Source organism: Caloenas nicobarica, chromosome 4, assembly GCF_036013445.1.
Source record: "Caloenas nicobarica isolate bCalNic1 chromosome 4, bCalNic1.hap1, whole genome shotgun sequence".
NCBI lineage: Eukaryota > Metazoa > Chordata > Aves > Columbiformes > Columbidae > Caloenas > Caloenas nicobarica.
The window spans coordinates 25090452-25114402 of NC_088248.1; the positions used below are offsets into that span (position 1 = coordinate 25090452).

General features: G+C 39.8%; 1 protein-coding gene across 5 annotated transcripts in view; it reads right to left on the reverse strand.

Moving 5' to 3' along the window:
- Window positions 1-478: 478 nt before the first annotated feature.
- MAPK10 (mitogen-activated protein kinase 10) overlaps window positions 479-23951 on the reverse strand; it is an 86102-nt gene continuing 62629 nt past the window's right edge. For 3 of the 5 annotated variants that reach the window (XM_065633385.1, XM_065633384.1, XM_065633383.1), the window contains exons 8-12: window positions 23358-23540; window positions 21096-21220; window positions 7422-7485; window positions 6788-6865; window positions 479-621 (exon numbers count right to left, since the gene is read on the reverse strand). In XM_065633385.1, the coding sequence (XP_065489457.1) occupies window positions 479-621; window positions 6788-6865; window positions 7422-7485; window positions 21096-21220; window positions 23358-23540 (593 nt within the window). The remainder of the gene's footprint in view (window positions 622-6787; window positions 6866-7421; window positions 7486-21095; window positions 21221-23357; window positions 23541-23951) is intronic. The other 2 variants (XM_065633387.1, XM_065633386.1) reach the window with 2 other exon arrangements.

Sequence of the window (23951 nt, forward strand, 5' to 3'; positions counted from 1 at the left end):
CTATTCACATATGAAGAAAAATGGATGCATATCCCTATCTGCCTCACTGGGCAGAAGATGACAGAACAGAGAGTGAAGGCAGATACACACTCGTATGTTGGAGAGTGGCTACTGCACACCTTGTCATGCCAGTGAGAAAAGGAGAGTTGCAGGTTGCTGGTTTTGCAGCCATTGATTTTACATCTTATGGGGAGGGGGTAAAAAGAAGGATTTTTCAGTTCCTTTCCCCCCCACCCCCAGTAAGCATCGTTGGAAGAAGACCAAAGCATAGCAACTATAAGTTAAATATACACTTGCACTTAGCTGCATTACATAACTCTGTAGGAGAAGCAGGTTGAAAAGATTTATTTTTTTGTTTGTTTCATTTAAATCTTTGTATTTTATTTCTCTTCCTTTTCATCTCTTAACTCCTGTTAATTTTTCCTTCTAAATTACATCATCCTCTGAAGAACGCTGGGTTTCGCAGGCAGGCGGCTAGTCACCTGCAACAACCGAGGGGTCCCGCAGAAGCTTCCAGGCTGCTGTCTGTGTCAGACGCCAGGGTTTGATCCGTGGACATGGATGAGATGTCGTTGACAGATGAGGATGGAGGGAGGCTCTCACTGCTGTTCACTGCTGCACCTGTGCTACGAAAATGAACACCAACGTGATTAAACCCGAAACCCCAGAACTTCTCGCAGTTTAAAAAGCAAAGGATGCTTACCCTGCGGCAACAGGCATGTAAGTACACAGACCATTTTAAACAATGGCAAACATTAGCAAAAAATTGGCTATACAAACTTTAGGTGTTGGATGATATTAAATATTTTACCAGGGAATTCTTTCTCTCCCTCAACAGTCCGTTTTGAAGAGGTATAGCTCATGTTGTGTCTATCACTTCAATTCTTTCTAGCCTTCTTAGAGTAAAAAACACCCAACAATCAGATGTCTGGTAAGATCACACAGGTGACAAGAAGATTAAAAAACCAACCAACCAAACAAAAAAAAACCAACAACCAACCCAGTCTTCCATAGTCTCTCATAAAACCCTGGTTTTCTTGTAGGTAGTTTAGTAGAATGGGTTGTACTAAATCACCCAGTGGCAATGTGGAGATGGCAGCTGTGGGGGAGACAAGGCCAGTTTCTTCCTCTTAGTCAAGGACTAGGTGACTAAGCCCAGGACTTCAGTTGTGACAGTATTTTTGTGCATCCAAGTTTACCTGTCCTCCGTAAAATGACGGTAGTACCAGATATTATTAAAAAAATCATTTTGTGAAACAAAGTCTGAGCCTTCATGAGATTATTGTTAACATGACTGAACATGTATCACATCCCTGAATATTATCAGGCATTATGTGTCCTATAAATACAGATAACCGTGTGATAAATACAGAGCCACTGAAGAATGTATTTATTGTGCACCTATGACCGCTCAGCCATCACTCTGCCCATTAACCTCAATTCATACTTCAGTTCTCAGAGTAGCAAGCAACAATTGAACTGGTATTTTTTTTCCACTAAACTTTCAAGCAACGTTTTGTCATTCTCTTTCCACCAAAATTAACACTGTCTGCAGTTTGGGAGGGAAACATTACTTTTCATTAAATATTCATGATGTGGTTTTGCATGATATTGCATGGCTGGAAATTGTAGCCAGTCACTGTGACACACGGTCCTTCGTTCTGCAGATAGATGCCATTTCATTCTTATGGCTGAAAAGTTTTCTTGGCTCACATTTAAAGATTTTAATTTCCTTGAAATGGACAGAAATGAACATCTATTGCCTTGAAAGGCAAGACAACACACCTAATAAAACACACCTAGTGAAATTACAAGACTAATATAGTCTTAATATAGAAATTAATAGCCATCTATACTAGGCAAAATATATGATCCTGTGGGACAACGGAGAGGATTTCTGTCATCCATTTGCAATACAAACATTACTGGGAGAAAGAAGCTACCATAACTCCAACGCCCCGTCTATTTTCCCTAACTTTTTCTTTCCTTTATACACATTCTGTATAAATATGCACAAAACAGATGCAGATATGCTCCCATTCAGAGCTCTAGATGGGAACTGCTTTCTGCTGTTGCAGTGGTACAAAGTCATTCTGGCATCAGAAGAACCCTTGGATTAGCTTACTCTCCTGATACATTCGGAAAATAGTTGACGTTGTAAATTTTGCAAAAAGACAGAGTAATCTCAATGACATCTCATTGGTGACTGCAGACAGCAGTCATATATCTTTTCTGATAGGACATTTGTTTTTCCACAACTGATTTACACCTTTCTCATTCCTATTGATAACTGATCACCCAGGACAATACTGTTACTTAATGTTTAGATGTTATTAAATCATGTGGCATTATATGAAAATCAGTCAAAACGAATGCATTTAGATACAGTCAAAATATGACTGGATTATATGACTAACTAATATATTACCTTTCTAAATGTTTACAATCCTGGACAGAAGCCTGCCTTTAAGTCATGGATACTTTCCCAGGAATCAAATGGAAAGAATTCCAGTAGATTCAATTGACTTTTGACCAAACCGTTGCTGTGCAGCTTGCTTTGATAGATGTGTGATCAAATTTCCTTGGCAAAATGACTAAGAAATAACTCCAGAAATTGTATAGGTGAAGATTTTGTTATGCTGTCGGATTCAGCACCACTGAATTCAACAAACCCTGCTATGTTTGCTTCAGCAAGTAACAACTCAGCCCATAAGTTTCTGGAAAGTGCATTTTTATAATAGCTATTCCGAGCTTTCAGCACAATTGTACGTGACACCACACAGACCTGAGAGTTACTGTTGTAGCCCCAGAGCACCCAAACTCACAAAACACCCTCAAAACCAAACGAAATCACACCAAACCTAAATGACAGAACTAGACAATTCAGCAGCATGAAGCAGCAACAGCCAGAAACCCACCCGAAAGCTGTCCTAATCAATCAGCGACGCTTCATTTTCTACGCTCAGCATCTGCCTGCTGCTACAACAGCTTGTTCTGCAACGGATGAGTGCCATGTGAAACACTGCAGAAATGACAGAGGTGCATTCAAAAGAGAAGGAGAGCCCCATTTATGAATTTGCTGTTTGGCAGGAAGCTTCTGACTGGCTGCAGGGTCATGGAAAAGAGCAAAAGGTTAGAGCAGGTGAGAAACAGCTCCTGGGAGCTGCTACCAGCTCTGCCGCTGACTTGACAGCCAGTCTTTTAAGCCACACATCAGCTTCCCTGCTGTAAAGCAGGGATTCCTTCCTCAGAGAGCCCCTGTGAAGCCCAGCTTAGGTTAGCACCTATGGAAGTGCCTTTAAGACTTCTGCTGTGAAGGGACACAGATGTGAAGGAAAAAAAAAAAAAAAAAAAGAGAACTGCAGCTTTTGCCGTTTCCAAAAAAAGCCTTGTGTCTGCCTTGGGGATTTGCTGAGCTTCTTATACATCATGTAAGTATTAATTCTTATGTCACAGTGCTTGGCAAGTCCATCAGCTGCTTATTTTAGGCTCTGCACAGAACCAAAAAAAGGCTGCTAAAGGTATCCAGTAGTCCTTGGGTGACAGCAAAATGACCAAATCAGACAGCAACTAAAAGGCAGGAAGGGAAGAATAAAAGAGTGAATTTCAGCATGAAAGGGGACTGCTAAGAATAAGCTGCACTGGGATCAGCACTATTTACTATATTCAGTACCCAGAAATCAGGAGACAGTTGGAAATGTTAGGTATGAAATTACAGCTGGGTAGTGAAGACCAGGGGAGAGCTTGAGAGAAGTGGTTGGACAGTTATCCAGTGTCAGAGCAGAGGAAATCTGCAAATGGCAACCGGGTTATTTACTTTGAACAGAACTGAAGTTTAATTCTAAGTAATCTACAGCGTCTTTTTTTTTTTTTTTTTTTTTTTTGGTGGAAATACTTGCTGTTTGCTAACACCAGTCAGATACACTTTTTTTTTTAAAGTGTTAACCAAACAGAATCGGTAAACTCCTCCCGTATCATTGCGTGAAGTTTATGCTCTTTCATTATCTGCTTCAGAAATGACAGAGCAGGAGACCTGAGACTGCTAGTGAAAAGTTCTACATCACTTCTTGGTAAACTGAGTAATTAGAAATAAATAATACATCTTCTGTGGAATGCAGAAGGAGACCTCCACAGAAGATGCACATACGTGTGTGTGTTAGCCACATACATGTGTATGTCTGTGTGTATTCTGGGGAGAATATAGGTGTACAAAATGTATATATCTTCATATTTAAGGGAGTGAATTAGTCAACAATCCTGAAGGTTGATTAAATTTAGTGGCTATTTCTCACATACATTGTTGTGACCAAGTTCCACTGAGAAAACATTTTTTTCTAAGCACTTTTCTTCTCCCAGCTGAGTAATTATATGGCACAGACTCCTTCAATAGTGAGTATATTGGTAAAGGGTACATCATCTGACTTTAATAGAACTGAACAATTCAGCAATTCTGTAACAGAAAACCAAAACCTACCATCTAAGATTAAATTAAATGTTTACGTGTGCACATGGATGAGCATGTTTTTTGCACATGTTGCTTATATATTTATGTAACATGTACATACAAACCTACACACAGATCTTTCCGCTCTATTCAGCACTACTAGTGCCTTAAGCAGATAGGTTTGGATACTGTCATCTATGAGAGACATAAGTCAACTAGAGAAAGTGTAGAGAAAAGCAGTAAGCTCAGAAGTTTCAAAGATGTGGGTAGTGAAGTTCAAAGGAAGGAAGACTGATTAGAGATGCAATAATGGAATTTAAGTGAGTTAAAGCTACCAGAAAGAAAAATGTAGGTAACTGTTCTCCATGTCCTCTGGAGACAGGACAAGAAATAGGAGTTAACTGCAGGAAAAAAAAAAATTAGGCAAGACAACACAAACATCTTTTGGAAAGTCAACAAGATCACTTACAGAGGTTTTTTGGAACAGGCAGCAGAAATACGTGTTGGGAACAGTTTTGGACACACCTGATTTTGTTCATTGGACATGAGCACGAGAGGCACTTGAGGTTTCTCCAAGACGCTACATTTCAAAATTATATGTTGCATTAACTAATTCTTCACAGGACGATATGAAGCACCAAGTGACTGACACCCTGATACATAGGCACTCCAACCATCCTGCAGTATCAATGGGTAACTATTATCCTTGGTGCTGTCAACTTGAGTCGTCTCCCCAAAAGCTCTGATCAAGTAATCTCAGAAATTTGTCTCCAGATTGCTTGCTGTGATTACTGGTACAGCCCCAAATCTCAGCCTTCTGAATTCTTGCCAAGAAGGCTGACAAGCACAAGCAACATGTGTGTATAGTCTCCCTCATTTCCCTTTTGCTCAGAACTGGTCACCTGTTTTACCTCATTCTTTCAGTATTTCATTCAGCTGAACTAAATTAAGTCAGGCACACAAAACTAGGAAATCTGCTGTTTCATAAACCAGTTTCATTTCAGAGCAATTTTTAAATAGTTACTATACTTGTTGGCGTCTGACAATCCAAAATGAGTCAAAGGGGAACAGCAAAAGAAAGACAGGCGAGAAATGGGAATTTCGTATGTTCAGAAATGTTTTACATAAACAATAAAAGCCTTTTACATAGGAAAAACAGAACATGAATACATAAAAGAAATCCCTGGGTAGTTAATTCCTGAAAACAGGAACAACGTTTCTAGCTCATAAATCATACTGCAATCACCATTCTGTAGGGAAGAGAGATTACAGAGCAAGGATTTGTCATATACCTGTCAGGGCCCCAGATTTCTTTTCAGTGTTGGTACAGTAATTTGGTAAATTAAGTCTGCAAGTCCTATAATTTATTTGCTACTTGGCAAGAATGCAATGGACGGTTTTCAGTATCTTATTACCATCCAGCACTCTATTAACTTCTGCCATGATAGCTATGTTTTTCCTTGTCCTGTCAGTTACTAATGACACATTTTTATTCTAACATTAAGTTAGCACGAAGTAAAAAAATCACAACACACACACACAAATCTCTCTGAAAATATGCAGAGGACACTGAATTAAGTGATTTTACTTTGAGGAAAGGCTCTGCAAAAGGTAGTTAGTTTTACCCACAAACACTACTGGGACACTGTGCTCAAAATCTGGGCACTTCCAGTCTGCCAGTGAAAGCGTACCTTCCCAAATGTGTCTTTCTATGTATTGGCAGTCACACTTGGCATTTCTGTGAAAAGACTGCTGATGTGAATTCTCCTCAGGTAAAATTTAGTTGAGATCTTTTTGTGACAGGATTTTAAGAATCTGTGTTTGAAGACAACTTTCCTTTCTCATCGAAGTGTCAACCAAACTCGTCAGCAAGATGTTCTAATGTTATCAGACTTCTGGAAGGATAGACTACCAGAGTAGGTTCTGGTTGCTTACATGGCGGGGTGAAGTGTCACATGTCCGATGGGTTGATATATGCCAACCTCACCAATTTTGCATATACCAGCTAGCAGAGTATTAATTCATTTATCCATCAGCATAGCGGGATAGCAATGACACTGTGAGATAATTCTCCCCACCTGCAGCAATATAATCCTGTAACCACAGATCTTTCCACAAAAAATACCAGGACGAATATATCTCAAATAGCAAGAAGAACAATTTTTAAGTATTAATATGACATCAAGTATCGAGGTCAACCTATTAGTAGCACTGGATTTAATGAAAACTTCTTAACTTGGTCTACATAACCGTAAGTGTAGACCCAGTGCTTCAGCCATCTCCTTTCTTTCTCTTTTTGTCAGTACACAACACACGTCAAAGTTATTTAATGGGGTTGAGTACCTGAAGGAGAAGGCTGTCCTTTTACTACACCGTTTTTCATCTTTTCTTCAGAATTCATTACTTCTTTGTAAATGAGTTCTGGAAGAGAAAATTGCAACAGTTACAAATGAGAACCAGCACCTGTGATCAGGAGCAAAGCAACTACCACAAAACGCAGCGCTGTAGCCTTCCTTAGCCTCTCTTGCTCTGCCCTACCTTGTCTTCACGAGTTTGACAGCCCTGCTCACCTAAGACCTCTCTCTTCCATCCCCCTCCTCTCCTATAATCTCTTTTTGGAGCTGAATTGAGACAGAAACTAGGAAATGTGAATTGTTTAACGCTGCACTACCTAAGAATGAAGCAGCGCAGTAATACAATGCTTTTTACTATGGGTAAAATTCTGATGCATTGTCCTGTTCTCCAGATGATATCCCCAGATTTCTACAAAGCATTGGAATCTGCATCCCCCCATGTTAACATTAACCTATGTAAACAATGATAGTACTGAAGACATTTCTTACATTTTAGCTACCAAAGTGCCAGTTTCTTCCTGTCAAAGGAATTCCTTTGGGTTTACACAGATGCACCTGGTGGTGGGACATGGCTGTTTTGCCACTGAAATACCCCTTCCCATTTAATCCTAAACTGCTATTACCTTTCCATTCCTCGATTGTATGTTCCCTTTCATCCAGCTGTTTATCATATATCTGAGGCGGTGGCTGCAGGAGAGAAACAAAGTTATTTAGTCAACTGTCCATTACATTGTAAATAATTAGGAGTAACTATTTAAGTATAGATAAATGCCCTTCTCCTTCTTTGTTATCTATCCTGTCCATCAGGGGTGTCAAACTCATTTTCACCAGGGGCCATGTCAGCCTCGCAATTACCTTCAATGAGCCAAATATAATTTTAGGACTATATAAATGTAGAAGTAGTTACATTTACACAGTCCTAATATTACATTCAGCCCTTTAAAGACAACCACGAGGCTGACATGGCCCCTGGTGAAAATGAGTTTGATACCCCTGCTGTACGTGCAAAAGCACATGAAACACATTTGAATATTAAATTAATTAACACTTTGGGAATTCATGTCTTTATGTAGGAGTAACCAATATATTTCTCCCTTTCCTTTTTTAAACAAGAGGCATAGTTGCAGATGAAACAGACCCCATGTCAGCAATGCCACTGTGCTTATCCTGAGTCCAGAAATTCCACACATAGACTGTTTGCACTGGCAGAGAAAGTACTGCCATAATACCAGACAAATACCAATTCTGATTAATTAATAGTCATACTACAATATTAAGTTTTAAGTTGTCCTTTAGACATCACACTCACTGCTATACAAACTTCTAAGAGTAACTAATTCTAAAGCAAATCTCCCAGCCAGGATTTCTGATCCATGTTCCAAATTCCCAAGATTGCCAGTATACGTATTTTTAAGTAACTTTGCTTTAACCAGAAAGATGTTGGGTGTTTTTTACTGTATGTTATAGTTGCTGAGAATGTCACAGAAGTAGCAGATCCTGGAATTTATTGAGACAGAGGCAACTAGAGTTTCTGAGAGCCTGAACACCTGCCTTCCTTGAGCAAATAAGCCACATATTCATTGTGTCTCCTGATGTCAGCTGCCAAACCCAGCAGCCAAGCAAGGCAGAGGACTCTGCCCCTTCCTTCTATCAAGAAGGTTCAGCATCTGAGGTAAGAGTATCTAATGAAGATGCAAACAAGTTCTATTGTGACTTTTGTCACGCGTAAGTATTTCCTCTAACTTTCACCTTGGGCACTCGGCCACTGTGTCCCTTTGAATACATCCTACTATTGAATGCACGTTTGCCGAGCTGTTTTCTGATTCACTAAGAAGCTGAGGATTTACTCTCAGGAGTAACACCGTCAGTCTATTAAGCTGTGTGCATGCTATAGATAAAAGTGAGAAAGTAATCACATATATGATAGCTGGACTGGACAAGTCCACTGAAAACAAGAGAATTTCCTATGGGCTGACAGTTGTATCAGGGCTAAAGACAAAGGGATTAGGTGAAGTCCTGGACTGCCAGGTCTCACACATGAGAGGATGCCTAGAGGGAACATGGAACACACGTCATGAGTTAAAGCGAGTGCCAGGTCTCAGCAGGGGTACCTGAGGTTTTGCCATGTCAGCAAGGTAAGATACAACCACATAAAAAGTCTGAGTCCAAAACCAATGCAGCTGTTTGCTTATTCAGCATTAACAACCCTCCTCTGTCCCTTCCAGTCCGTCCTGAAGCTTAAGACAGGTTCACCCAAAATCGAAGCCATCTCCACTTTTAGTGGTAGCAGCAGGGGAGGCATTTGGCCGAGACAAGAATATCCTGCAAGCACCTTTTCTTTCTTAAAGCTTACAAAAAGCACAGGCAGTGAGTAAAATTGCTCCTATCAAATGTAAACACTCTTTTTACACCTTTCACAGAAAAACTAGGGTATTTCTCCCCCAGCCAGAAATAAAAGGCTAGATCCTTTTACTACTTCAATTCCCAAACACACAAATTACAGAATCAAAAGGAACAAGTGATCAGATGCACATTCCTGTCCTCAGTTCACACAACCACAAAATCTCTGGCTTATGCCTCTTTAAATTTATTTCAGTTATGTCTTAAGCAGGCATAATTAGCTAATAGGTAACAAAAAAAGCAGCAGTAATTATTTCCTAGATTAACGCATTCTGGAAATGAAGACATTTTCCAGGGAGAGAGCCTAGAATAATCTAATTTGTTTACCAAACTCCTATTATGCTATGAAGACAACCAAGGGAGAACAACCAAACTCTGCACTTCACACACTGGAGGATGCCAGAAACTGCACCTGCACTGTGTGTTCTACTGCTGCACCAGTGTGGATGCTGCAGAGCTGATTTGTGAGCTAGCAGGATCCACAGCTACAAAACACAGCTCTCGGCAGGAACAAAAGAGCCAAGGGTAATAAATATTCAGTGTGATGACGACAGGAATAAAGCTCTGCTCTTCACACAGGCAGGCTCTGTAACATCTAAAGCCTGTGCAGGACACGGGACAGTGGAACTCTGCTGTGAGGCCAGGCCAGCGCCCTCACCAGGAATCCTTTTTTTATGTCTGGGGGTTTTTTTAATTTTTGTTTGTTTGTTTGTTTGTGTTGATTGAAGGCACAGAGCTCAGAATCCTCTAACAGTTTCAAGAATGAATTTATTTTCCCATGATCCTCATTAACCCTAATGACAACGAGAGAGTCAAATGCGTTGTTATCAAACTAGATAATCCCCTCCAGGCTGTCCACCCAATTTCTGCTAACTTGGAAGAGAGGTTTTTCATGCAAGTATTGTCACAGCAATGGACCTCACAGAGCAGCTGCCATACCTGTGTCCTTCTGGGCACCTGATTTTAGTCTTGGTCCAAAGGTTGGCCTGAAAATGACTTTGCTGCCTAACTCAAATGCCCTAGAAAATGACTGAGCTCACAATTATTAATTTTCTATGTGGGTGCAGCTGCAGTATTATGGACATTCTTCTAAATCCTTCATACAGCATGTCCCAGCTGAGAGTTACGTGGTTTAGTTTGTACGTTTTTCAGAAAAAGTATAGTTAAAGCAGTCTTAAATCAGAACAGAGTGTGGATCAAGCCTATGGGTGGCAGCATCTAGCTTCAGTTTAAGGCAGCCATTTTCTCCCCAGATCAAATTGATTTGTAAGCGACTGCACTGGCAACAAAGAATAGAATCTATTTTGAGATGTGGAAGAGAAGGAATTAATTATATTTTTCTTGTATACATTAAAATAATTCCTTGTTGTTTCAGTGGTTCTTGGCTTTTACATTTTAGAAATGGATTCTTTAAATATTTATGCATTAAATTTGATATTCATTGAATATAATAACAACTACAGAAAAATCCAGAAAATATCCACACTGATCTTTTTCTAAAAAAAAAAAAAAAAAAAGAAAAAACCAAGAAAACTAACAAAAGCACACCCTAAAAAAACCCCACACCAAAACCCATGAAAGGCAATGTTTTTCATGGGGTTAGATGGATTTGTTAAACACCTTTCTAACATCCAGGGAAGAAAAGCTTTTCACTAGAGAAAAAAGCAAAACATATGTTGAGGCTGATGTATTCTCACTTTCCCAAAGCAACACAGATTGGTTTGTGTGCTGCTGCTAGAACGCAAAGGGAATGGGCTGAACCTCCCACTTGAATAAATCCTGTAGTCTTTGCCCCTGCCTCTGCAGAGCGAGTGCCAGCACAGTGAAGACCTCGGGATGAGCTGTTTTTAGAAAGCTTGGCAGGAGCAAGGCTTGTTTCTGCATCTGTTCCCAGAATTGCAGGGCCTGGAGCAGCAGTTGTGGCGCAGTGTACAAGGCAACAAGAGAATTAGCGATATACAAATATCGGAAGCAATGGGAAGCTGTAAAAATTAATAGTGTGAGGCTTAGATCCTCATAACAGGTGAATATAAAAATTCCTTTGTATTTTGCCACCACCTAGATGATGTTACTGCTGCTAATTATATATTTATTTTTGCAGTGCAAGCAGAAATGCACCAGTGTGCTGTCACCAGAGGCCTGAACTCTCTTCAGCTAGAGATGAAAGTGTCAAGGGCCTCAGATTTCACCCTGTATTACGCAGGGACTTCACAGTGGGCTGTGGAAATGGAAGAAGAGATGCCTCTGTGCCCAGTCATTCATTGGAACCTTTGCAGAGCCTTTAGGAAAACTCCGCCACCAAAGAAAATGTGGCCTGAGGTGTTTCTGAACAGCTGGACTGCAAGGATGGCAGGCAGAAGGAGGCAAGATTACTTGGCCGCGTGCAGATGACTGAGTAGCTTACAGATAAGTACAACAGCAAGCTGGAAAAAGCTTTAGCTTTGTTTGGAAGAGAAAAAATAAAATAAATGCCTCTTTTGCCTCTAACCACTACTTCTCGCTGACATTAGTATAGATTGCTGCAGAGGGTGTGTTCGGCTTCCATAACTTATCAGCTATAAATGGACAGATGCTGCTGACTAGACAAAATATCCATGCTTGTGTACAAAGCAGAGCTGCAAACTTCTTTTGTGAGACAACAGATGTGCACCATCAGCCCCTAAGCAGAAAACCAAACCCTGGAACTTATTGCTAGAAAACCCCTGTGGCAGATCACTGCAGAGTTTGGATACAACATCCGAATATGCACAGAGCTGAGCAAGAGAAAAGAATACCAGAAAAGATGTACAACCTGACAGCCTTGATTCTGCCACGAAGTGCCACATGTAATGAAGGTGACACCTTCTTTCAAGTGTTGTTTGCCAAGCTCACAGAGCTCTCCAGAAATGCTTCTCCATCATCATGGATGCTCAGCACTCACAGGCAAAAGAGATGGCCGTTTTTTTTTTTTCTTATAACAAACTTCGAAACTTAAAATTAATTTGAGTAGATTTCATTTAACGGCTGGTCACAGATAGTTTATACAGAAAGGGCTAAAACAGTGCAGCAGCAGTTTCCATCCTGGAGAGGACGTCAGACTGAGAAATGCAAACCAAGCTCTCCTTCATAAGCATTGTAGGAAACAGCATCACAATAATAAAAGGCAACATACGGGCTGTCAAGCACAGAAAAATGAGTTCTAATTTACAGCCCAGCCCCTCATGGGTAGTCCTAGATACAGAGATACCCCAGTGAAATATAAATCCTATGAAAATAAAACCAATATCGAAAGCAGTGTGAGTTACAGCAAACAAAACTCCACACGATCTATCACTGTTGTAAAATTCTGTCAACATTTAGAAATGCTTAAAAGGTACATTTTTAACATCTGATCTTTCCCTTTTCTAAGAAGTCTCTCCCCTAATGGACGGCAACGTCAGAGAGCAAGCAATAAGTACAGGTAAAGAAAAATCTAAGATGAATTTTGAAATCAGTTAATAGAAAACACCAGATAACAATCTGTGGTAAATTTTGCTACTACATTTGTTCCCATGGAATGGAACAGAACAATAGTGTTCCCAAGCAGGAACCACTTATGAGATCACACAGATAATTCAAGAGGTTCCAAAAAGAAGTGATTCCTAAATCATTTATAGCTGAAGAAAAAAATGGGCAAAATTAAGTCCTAAACAATTGCCCTTAAACAGCAGAAATTCTTCTAAAATAGCATCTTCCAGAAATGTGCATGCAAATAGTTTTGGCTGAAAAACACTTGGTTAATATTTTATGAAATAACATAGTAACTGAAAAATTAAGGAGAGGACTTGAAAGCAGCCACTCTCTTGCATAAGAATGTTATTTTGATACCAGTAAGTAGGTATCTCTCCCATTCAAAATTATTTCTCATGCCAACAACATGGAAGGAATTAGACTGGAGACCAGGGAGCTCAAGCCAATGCCGTCCTAGAGAAAAACCAGCATGAGTGTTCTGAAATTTGGCAGCAGAGCTGCCCAGGTGGCAATACTAAAGCTAATCTGAAGCACATATCTAGGAATCCAGCCTGTTCATGAATGATTTAAACATTTTGGGATAAAACCAGTAACATACATATAGGCAGCGTCACATAAACATTGCAGGAGATATGAAAAACTAACTATCAGATCTGGGATTTATTCACAGCTCATCTCAATGAAGGATAAGAACATATAGGAACATCAAAAAAGGCAGCTGTGCAAATGAAAACAAAGTTTCAGGCACGGCATTTTCAGACAAGAAAACAGAGAAGTTAATGTGTCACCAGGGAGATATTGAGATGATCTACAATAAACAGGGTAGTCTACATGTGGAGGTAAGAGATGATGGAAATGTCTTCTTCCCTAAAAAAAGTCCAGAGCACTTTGAGGAAGAAAATGTATGGTGTGTCTCATTTATTCATAACAATAGCCCAAATACTGTAAGATAAAGTAAATATCATAATACAAGAGTAATAAACAGCAGTATTTGTTTAGAAGAAGAATCAAGACAGTTTCTGCATATAATAGACAGGAAGAAGGAACCTTTAACTGAAATATAAAACAGAGGAGTAAGGTCTATGGCTTCCTATTCTGATTTTACGACAGATTTCCTGTGTAACATTAGTAAATAATACTTTTCCTCTTTGAACGCTGGTTACCCTATATATGAATTAGGTGTGAAGATTGGTAACAAATTTCAACAGTTCCTGAAATCCTAAGAATTCCATACAATCTTAAACACACATTATCTACTATGTTTTCATATTTTTTAGAAACATGTATTTCAGTTATAATTGGTTGAATATAGAAATTAGCTTACCTGGGAGTAACACTATATGAATGAATTTCAGAGCAATGATGTACACTCTGGAGAACCTAATGCTCTGACTTTATTATAAAAGATACTGCAGCAAGCAAGGCGGGCTCAAAAGAAGCTGGCTAATGACATTAGTATGTTAGACAAAAGAAATACCTCTAAATCCAAAATCTGGCTTACCCACTCACTCCACAGGTAAGCTCAAAAACTGTGCAAGGCCTGTTTCTAAACGTAAATATGATGATTTTTTCAGAGCTATTGAAGGCTTTGGATGTGGTTTGTTTTTACACAGAAGTCTATGTAGAAGTTTATGTAACCTCTTGGTGTTAGCGAATAGCAAATACTACATCTCGTAACATCCTCTTCCTCTTTGTATCAGGGAATTGCTACATGGCATTTAAGGCCGACCGGAAGAGTTTAATGCTGTTATACATCGGGAGGGAAAAGGGTATTGCATTCCTACTGCTTCCCATTCGTGTCACAGTCTTCATCCATTAGAATGAGATATAATATTTTTATGGCCCCCATACAGCCTGTGAAAGACCATAAACTTTTAATAGACTTATAAAAGGGGACTGTAACTGTCTCACTATTCTGCTTTCCTAACTGGACAGGGCTGTTTTATCTGTTCCTCTCACATTCGTAACACTGTAAATCTGGGCAGACGTGGAGGGTCGTTACCTCTGAGTTAAACCTTGACACCGAATTCTCTGCTCATTCCCTGAACTGTCTTCAGTGCTCTTCATGGTCTACTCCAGCACACAGTGACACTCTGTGGAACTGCAAAAGCTCACTTCAAAATTTCTGCTACAATAAAAGCTTTCAGTTGCCTGTCTTCCTAAGCCTCTGAACCAAACGAATATTGTACAACAGATGCCCAACTCCTGTTGATGAAGCCATTTACTGGAGATAGGGAGAAATCTAACTAGACACCTAAATGGACTAGATCTAATGCTACCCTGCTTGAAAAGCCCATCTGTATCATTGTTGCTGTGTTATATCTGCTATACAGGGTTATTGACAGTGGGAGGAATCGTGCCTTGTGTTTTGCAGTATGGGAGGAGGACTCTGAAAAAAAACCCACTCCACCACCAAACCTTTAGTCTCATGATGAAAGACCGACCTCTATGGAAAACTGCTAAGAGAGAGTGCGCTGAACACAGGTGAATGCAACACAGCACAGGTGTGGAAGTCCCAGTGGGGTCATCAGGACAAATAGTGGGAGGTTAAGCACAATGCAAGTGATGAAAAGCATCTCCATGATTCTCCTATCGCTCTCTTTTGCAGTTCCCTGTGAAAAAGCCTGTAAAAAGCAGGGCTATTCCTTCATAGAGCCTCATCATGCTGCAAATCCTAAAGGAGAATTCATTAAGGTGCTCGGTGGTCCACTGCAAACTTTCCCTGAGAAGGCTGCAGAATATTCATCTTTGCTAGTCATGGAATCATAGAATCATTCCAGTTGGAAGAGACCCTCAGGATCATCAAGTCCAACTGTAGCCTAACTCTGGCACTAAACCATGTCCATCCTTTCTCCCACTCCTCCCTCCACTCCATCCTTGTTTGTCCACCTTGCAGTAAATAGCCCAGGCTCCTTTTGTACCCCTCTGAAGCCGTGAGCTAGTGAAGAGAAGCTGCTCCCCTAGAAGAGGCAAGGCCCACTTTGGGAAGGCAAAGCAAAACCTGCAGTTAGTACCTGTTGTCTGTGATACAGAAAGACAGAACGCAAAACCTGGGCTTACGGCATTTCTTCTCCCTTTGCTGGGAAACAACAACACTATTACTTGAAATCTAATAGACAAGTACATCCCCAAATACAACGTACTTCCTTGTGTAAAGGAAGAGAAGAAAAGATTAAGAACACTGCAGTACCTAGTAAGCTTCTATAAAGTGCTCCTTATCTCTCTGCCTGGCATAGGAGTTCTTATCTGCCTGTTGATCACACCCAGAGGGATGTAATTCAGCTTGGGTCAGAATCAAGACAGAATCAAAGCGCCGAGATTTTATGGAGTCAAAGGAGACCAGGCTTTTCTTAAGTTTCTGTCTCTAAAGCTTTGTTCTGGGACAGTGAAAAGAAATGTATGCACCTTGGACGAGACCAGTTGCAGAAGCCAGATTCTGACACAAGAGAAGACTCACTGCAACTGTAAAAAACCAAAATTCATAGGCTCCACAACAGTGAAATGCAGGAGCAAGTGATTTCAAACTAGTAGTCCACAAAAAAGAGAGTGGAAGGATAAATACCAAATCTGATGCTGAATAACTGTGGCATTTCTAGTGAAATACAAACCACGAATATCTACTTAAAACCTGTTTTAACAAAAGATCATCTTGAGGTAAAGATACCAGCAGATGAATGCTTCAAACATGGCCAATAGATTAAAAATAGCACATCTGAATTTCAACAGGAAATAAGCAAAGAGAATGGAAAATGAGTAAAACTGAATACTCAGAGAGCACAATGCAAAATCCATTAACTGGTTTATCAGCTAACTGAAGCAGCAATGAGTTCGAACAGCCCAGTATCCCGATAATCAAAATATGAGAGAATACCTTTAAGAGACACAGAAGAGTAGAACAAATGTTGCATTTGTTTGTCCATTAGTCTGAATAAGAATGGCTACTGTGCTCCACATTGCTCAATCTCTTTCCATTGCTTTACTGTTACTAAAGTTTGCAAGACTGCCATGGAAAGAGAAAAATATCACCACCTCTTCCTTGAACTGGAAATCTTCCAGGCAGGCAACACAAAAATTTTCAAGCACTTATTCCACACTTAAAACAGAAGCTTTGTAGTAGCAGACTCACCTTAGGCTCATACACATTTGTGTAAACTTTTTGTCAACCTGTTTCCATCAGGAACACAGATCCTAAATCCATACATGAATAATCATGAAAAAAAAAATGGAGATAAATTGTTTGAAAAACCTATTTAGACTGTAGTGTTTCATTTGCTTTTGTCCTCCATTTATAAAAGCTGGCTCACAAACACAGCTAGAGATAAGTAGGCACAAGAAGTTGAAACCATGCTGGGACAAATTCTGAACTGCACTCAGTGGAACAGTTAATAATCAGTACACATTTCTCTGCCTTTCCCATGAGGCATTTTTATAAGCTTCACAAACTATGGCATAGTTTGTGGACAAAAAGGACCCAGACTAGTAAAGCGTAAGGATTTCAACACACTTCAACAGTGTGAAGAACCAGAAGACCCAGAATTGTCTTCTGGTTCACATCTAGAAACAGGTTCAGCTGCAGAACTGAGATCCAGTGGCAGATTTAAAGGCCATTTCCACCTCGCAAAATTCAGTGGGCCAGATACAGAGACCAAGTAGAAAAGCCACTGATGAAATGTGCTGGTGCCATTGTTCCATAGCACACATTAATAAAATAGCTTACCAAGAAGGGAAACATGATTTGTTCCATTCAAACTGGAATTGGAAACTTCAGATATACATAACCTGGAAGAATCAGACCACAATCTGTTCTTCGTACCGATGCCCATGAGATTCTTTTTTGGTTTTGTTTGTTTGTTTGTTCGTGGTTTTTTGTTTTTGTTTGTTGGTTTTTTGGTTTTTTTGCAAAACCTAACATTAATGAGCTGGAAAACCATTTTTAGGTTTTTACATCTCATTCAAATACTGCTTCTCCATGCATTTGTACCCTATTATAACTTCTGCAGTTTACTTCTCTACAGACAAATTCACCGAGTCAGATTATAAGTGAATCAGCAAACGTACCTCTCAAAGAGCTCATTTGTTGGATGTTTTTAGATGAGTACCAACTCCCACCCCCGCTGCAAAGTTGGCAAGATCTAACAAAAATATGTAATACAGTCATTTTCCCATTGCCCATGACATGCTGAATGCGTGGCATTAGGAAATGTTTACTGAATTTGATCCTAACCCTGGCAGCTACAACAAGAAGAATATTTCAGTGGAGATGCAAAGGCTCTTGTGATAGTAATCCTTAATAATAGAGAATTGCAACAAAAATTAACACACAACTAGAGCAAGAGAATTAGCACAATGAAGAACCTGGGGCTTACGGCAGAATATAAACTACTGCACAAATCTGTAATCGTTTAAGATGTCAGATGTCTGTGCAGTGTTATAAGATACTCCAACAGGTATTCTGGATGCTACACTAGGTGCCCCGATCCCTGTCTGAGGTCACAGAGACACACAGCCTGTTTTACACACCAACATGGCTTTTTTCCAAGAGAAAACAAGTTACTTCATGCTTGAAGCACTAAATCACTCGTGTTACCACACGAGTTTATCATGTACAAGTACCTTGCTGCCTTGTAAAGAATGAACAGCTGATCAGACAGCAAGCATTCAGCCAGAAGTGGCAAGTTGTAACATATGCACAAGTAAAACTTTCTCTCCAGTGTAGCAACAACTGCTCCTCATAGAGGCACTGCCAGTTACTTCAAGTCCCAGGACCTCAGGACACTTTTTTCAGAAAGAACACAAAGCCACCAATCTCTCATGAATCTGAGAAACTTATTCCATCATCGAGACAATGCTGATGAAGAACACAGACTGACTACACCTCAAGAGCTGAATAAAGAGGCAAAGAGAATCCAACTGAGTTAAGTTTTCTCCAGAAAATAATTAGTAAATTATTCACAGCTAGCCATTGAAGGTGTGTCAGCATGAACAGATGGAAATTTAGAGTTCAATAAACTGTTAATTGCAAACCCAAAGTTATCCAGCTTAACTTGCCCTTCGAAAAGGAGATTGGAAAACTAATGAATGTTAAGTGAAGCCAGGCTCTTTCTAGACTTCCAAGCACTCTGATAAAATACAATTAATATTTATTCATCCAATGTTCATCTATTTAGTTCACACTGCACACAACCTGAACCTTGCTGGTTTTTAACCTGCTGCAATCCCAAGAGAAGAAAGGTCTCTGTACCACAGAGCGATTGCTATCAAAGCAATTCAGTAACACTTGAACTCATGAAAAAACTATTAGTGTGATTCTCTAGTATGTTATTGACAAGGTATAGCATGTTTTGGAAAATAAAACTTTGAAGTTAAGAGAGACAAAGAAAGCAGCTGGGGATGCCGATGTGAGTTCAGCTCATGTTAACTACACAATAACTGTGCAAAGAACTGGGGGGGTGAAAAGAACAGAGCGTATCTAAAAAGATGCAATTCCAACAAAGATGCAAACTGCAAATAATGGGGGCAACATTGAGTGTTTGAAGTTGAACATTTAAAGGCGCTGTTCCTTCCTCACAGGATGTTCTCTGTTCTTTGAAGTGCTATGGGAGCAATGACAGTTTGCTTTTCCACTGGTTTATATATTCTGTAGTCATTTTACTGAGCAATGAAATGCAGCCAACAGTGAAAATGCAGAGAACATGATTTGATAGCGTGTGGCACCACATTTGTACAGGTATCTACAGTGACAGGAGGTGCACGTGAGAGACAAATGCCTCAATGACCTAGAACATAATTACTGCAGGCTCTGGAGAGCTAGTGGGCTCATGAGATTCCAGCCAATTCACCCGGCAGGCAAAATGAATAAATATTGTTCATGTTTTACAGTCACGATCCAGAGAAAGGATGTGTTTTGTTCTAAATCACGTCAGAACTATAGTATAATCAGAAGTTAAACCATTGTCTCTTCAGCCGTAGATGTACCCTGGTCTCTGTCTGCAGAAAAGGACAGTAATACAAGGTTCAATATCATCTGTAATTCTAGGTGTGTGGCAAGTTTTTCCTTCTAAAAGAGTAGCCCCATTATGGCAAAAATTCAACTTCCACTTCAGTATGAAAAAACTTTGGAAACTGGGCAAATCATTACATTGAAGTATCCACTATACAGAACTCCCTGTTCTGCATCAGAAGTGGCTCTCCATGGTTAAATTCACAGACAAAGCGCATCTGATGAGGGACACAAATCTGAATTCTGACATCAGACTAGTTCCGTAAAGTGGAGTTAAGAACTGCATGGAAATACAACAAAAGTATCCGACAATGGAATGAGATCTTCAAGAGGGACATGAAACTAAAATGTACATGTCAGGGGAAACTCTCGCAGGGTATTTTATGTTCACATTTTAGACTGATAAACTTATTTGTCTTGAAGAAAACTAAACAAGACGCAAAAACTAAAGCCCCTCTAGATAGCAGAGCCATAAAGCACTCCTAAGCAACATACTCTGCAAAAGCCCTACACACCCGAAATTAGATGGGTTTCGCACATTGTTTACTGCACTTCCAAGAGCACACCGAATCGGAGCACATCTCTAAACAGCAGTGATTTAATTTTTCAAGGTTCAGAGTCATAGTTTCCTATTGTGGTGAAGTAAGATTTCTAAACCTGTTGAAATATTGAGCTCTGTTTTCATTCATGATTAGTATTACAGGGAACATCTTTGAATGTATACCTATACATACTATACCATGTCACCGAAGTGCCTAGACATGGCACTTACTCCTATTAACACCAGCCTCACTAAAGGATACAGAGAGGTGTCTAGAGCGTGACAGGATTATAAGAAAAAATCAATTTTTCTTTGTACACAGTGTACATGATACTGAACATTGAACCATGGCCCAAGAAAGCACATGAGTTCCTCCTTCACTTTAAGGAAGAATTTATGTTCCACCAAGATTTTTCTGAATCCTGACTTAAGGTTTTTGTATTGTTTTGTTAATTCTCCTCCTCTCCACATGTATCATTGAACACAAACACAGGAAGTGATGCTTGCTTGTTTTCCACAAGAAAAGCTTTAGACAGAAAGACAGTATCTTTTGCCAGAGTGACTTATATAGCTAGAAGAAATAGGTAAGCTACTGGGTTAAAAATCCTTTCTTTAGGTTGTCTAGAAGAAAGCAGAAAATGGCTTCATGTGCTGGAAGTGTTTTTGCTTCTCCTATTTATTGTGAGTTAATCTAACAAAGAGACATCCTGTCCCTACAGATTTCATTCGCCATAAATCCAAAGATCACCGCAGTCACAACACTGTTTCTTTAATGCATGCTCTTTATCAAGCTGCTGTAAAGCAGCAGGAATCTATGAATCATATCTGCATTTAGCAGTCTGAAATCAGGAGTCATGCCTCACTTACCGCCTCCACTTCTGCTGGGTCGTACCAGACATTAATGTATGGATGCTGTAAGGCTTCATCTACTGATATTCGCTTGGCCGGATCAATGACTAGCATCTTTGATAAAAGGTCCCTGGCTTGGCTGGCTAGAACAATGAAATCAGATAAACACAGTATTAGTACAAAACAATCAACCTAGAGAAGAGTTAATTGGGTTCGGAAAGTAACACTGACATGACCCTATAGAAGGTGTTTGTCTGCCCTTCTGCCGCTTGCCTTGGCATAGCAAGCGTTCTTCAGTCATCGTTTCAGGTCGGATTCATTAGAAAGGTATCGACATCTTGGCTGCATATGTTAAGTCCTCTGACAAGCTCCAGTGAGATTTTACATGTTGTGTGCAGATTCCAGGCAGAGGGCTGGATAATATACCCAGAAAAATGAGCTTGCGCTATCTGTATTATTGCCAGGATCAGAAAACAAAAGCTCACATAATGAAGTATAAAATCATGGTACTGAAACTTACAGGTACTCCAGGTGGCTCAGAGAAACACCCAAACTTTTCTATGTGTTTTAAAGTTTTTCACCTAGCCCACTGGGGGGCATTACAGATTTCAGCAAGGCACAGGTACCAGACTTATTTTACAAGCATCCCATTAGAAGCAAAAATGTAAAATCTGTAGTCTGGGATCAAAACATAACAGTACAGAAGTGCCTCGGAACTGCTCAGGTCTCCTTTGTCCCATGTAACAAAGTTTAAATCAGTGGGACACATCATGCTCCACTGTAAAAATGCACAGTTTTATGTTGCAACATTTATTTATTTTACCCAATAACATAGCGCATTGTGCCTATTAGGCCACAAACTCATCCTTCGATTACCCAAATTGTTTTCACTACTTAGAGTTTGTAATGAATATAATACCATTTAAGCCCACGTAAAAAAATGACAACATACATTTCTAGTATTGTTATCAATGTAGCATTCTAAGCTTTTCCACAATCAAAATTATTTCCTGTGTAAATGAAAAAGAAAATGAAAGGAAAAATAATGTAGTAAGATAAAGGTGCAAAAATATTATTAAGTATCTGGTCAGACAAGGGTGAATAAAAATAACATCTAATTAAATTGTTAACGTTACTTATTGAAATATTTAGGCAGGGCATGGGATGATACACAAGCGGAATTTTTTTAATATACTTTTCCTCTTTCTGTGACTATATCTTAAAAACTGCCATTCAATATACTCTAATGCATATGCTTCCTGTATACAAAAGATAACAGCACTGTTTGACAGGCATTTCTGTTCATTAGTTCCAAACCCAGGAAAATTCTGTTATCAATTTTATTGTAGCAGGAGTATAAAATCAGGTGTATCCAATAGCATCTGATCAGAGCCTTCTCTGCCCCCAGAGCTGCGACAGCAGCCTTGCTGTGGGACAGGTGTTAATTGGAAGAGCATTCTGGGTAATGTAATGACATGCAAATTGCAAGCAAATGAAACCCCTGACATGCCACTGCAGTAAGTGGCCCCAAATACTCAAGTGGTGCAGAATGACAGACAGTGCAAGTTTGTAGGGGTTCTAGAGCTGTGACGAGAAATCCTTTCTATGCTAAACACATTAATCACTCTTTCCATTTGAAGGTCAATGCCCTGTTCAAGTAAAACAGGACTTCAATATATGATTAAAATCATTGCAACATATATTTTATAGTGGTATTAATATAATCAAGTAGCACTGTAATTAAGTTATTACTTTGCTTCACATATCCAAACCAAACCACAGCATTTTTCAAAAGAAGAAACCCACCTGTAGCAGGTATTAAACCTCAGCTACATCAAGACCATTTTCATTGATGTTGCTAATGCCCTTCTACTGTTTAGTGAAGGCAGGTGTCTGGCTGAACTCATATTTTTTGCCTAAAACAAAACATTGTAAGCATTGAGATCTTCCAATGGAAGTTCTACTGTTCCTTTGTTAGGTTAAAAATGAGCGTAAAGGAACACCTCAGTTCTTTGTGGCACAGAAACATCACACAGAACGCCACGGGGATATGCCTGACATATTCATCAATGATAATGAATGTTCCCTTGGTTGCCCAAGCACCAGGTTCTCAAAAAAATCACTTCCAAGAGCTGCCTCTCAGCTGAATAGAACCCATGCAGTCATTCATCTCTGCAACTATTTGCATTAAAAGGGAGTGCAACTAGAGAGAAGAAAAACTGGGAAAACCATTGCACTGTAGCTGTTGGCACGTGAACTGCGTTCCGTTGTCAGACATACCTTTCAGTTTGTTGTGTTCTGAGTCGGCTGGGAAGAGAGAGTCTGGAAAAAGTTTGGGAAAAGTGAGGCCAGCGTACTTGGGTCTGTTCTCAACGTAGTTCCGTACTGTCGGCTGCAGCTTCTTCATGAATTCTGGACAGGGTGTTCCCAACTGCTCAATGACTTTATTCCACTGATCAATATCTGAACATCAGTAGTTAAGGAAAACAAAACTCAAACCCTAGTGTAGTCTCCTGACGTTTCTATTTGGGTGTTCTATGGGAATCCTCAGAGGTGTTTAACTGCCTTTGTAACATCTTTGCAGTCACCATCTTTTTCCATGCCTCTGGGTTCTACAGCCTGCAAAGAGCAAAACTCGCTTTCACACTTATTTGAGGGCACTGTGCAATCCTAAAACCACCACGGGAAAACACACAGCTTCCTCTCTTTGGGTCAATACTTGTTAGCATTTTTATTTTTAACCTGTAATCCAATGGCTTGTGCTCCTTTCTTCTGACACACAGGTAACTGTCTCAGTCACCTTGGCTCCACAGGCACAGCAGGAACAACAACGTGTTCTATGTACGGGCTGTGGAGAGCGAGATCCAGCAGCTC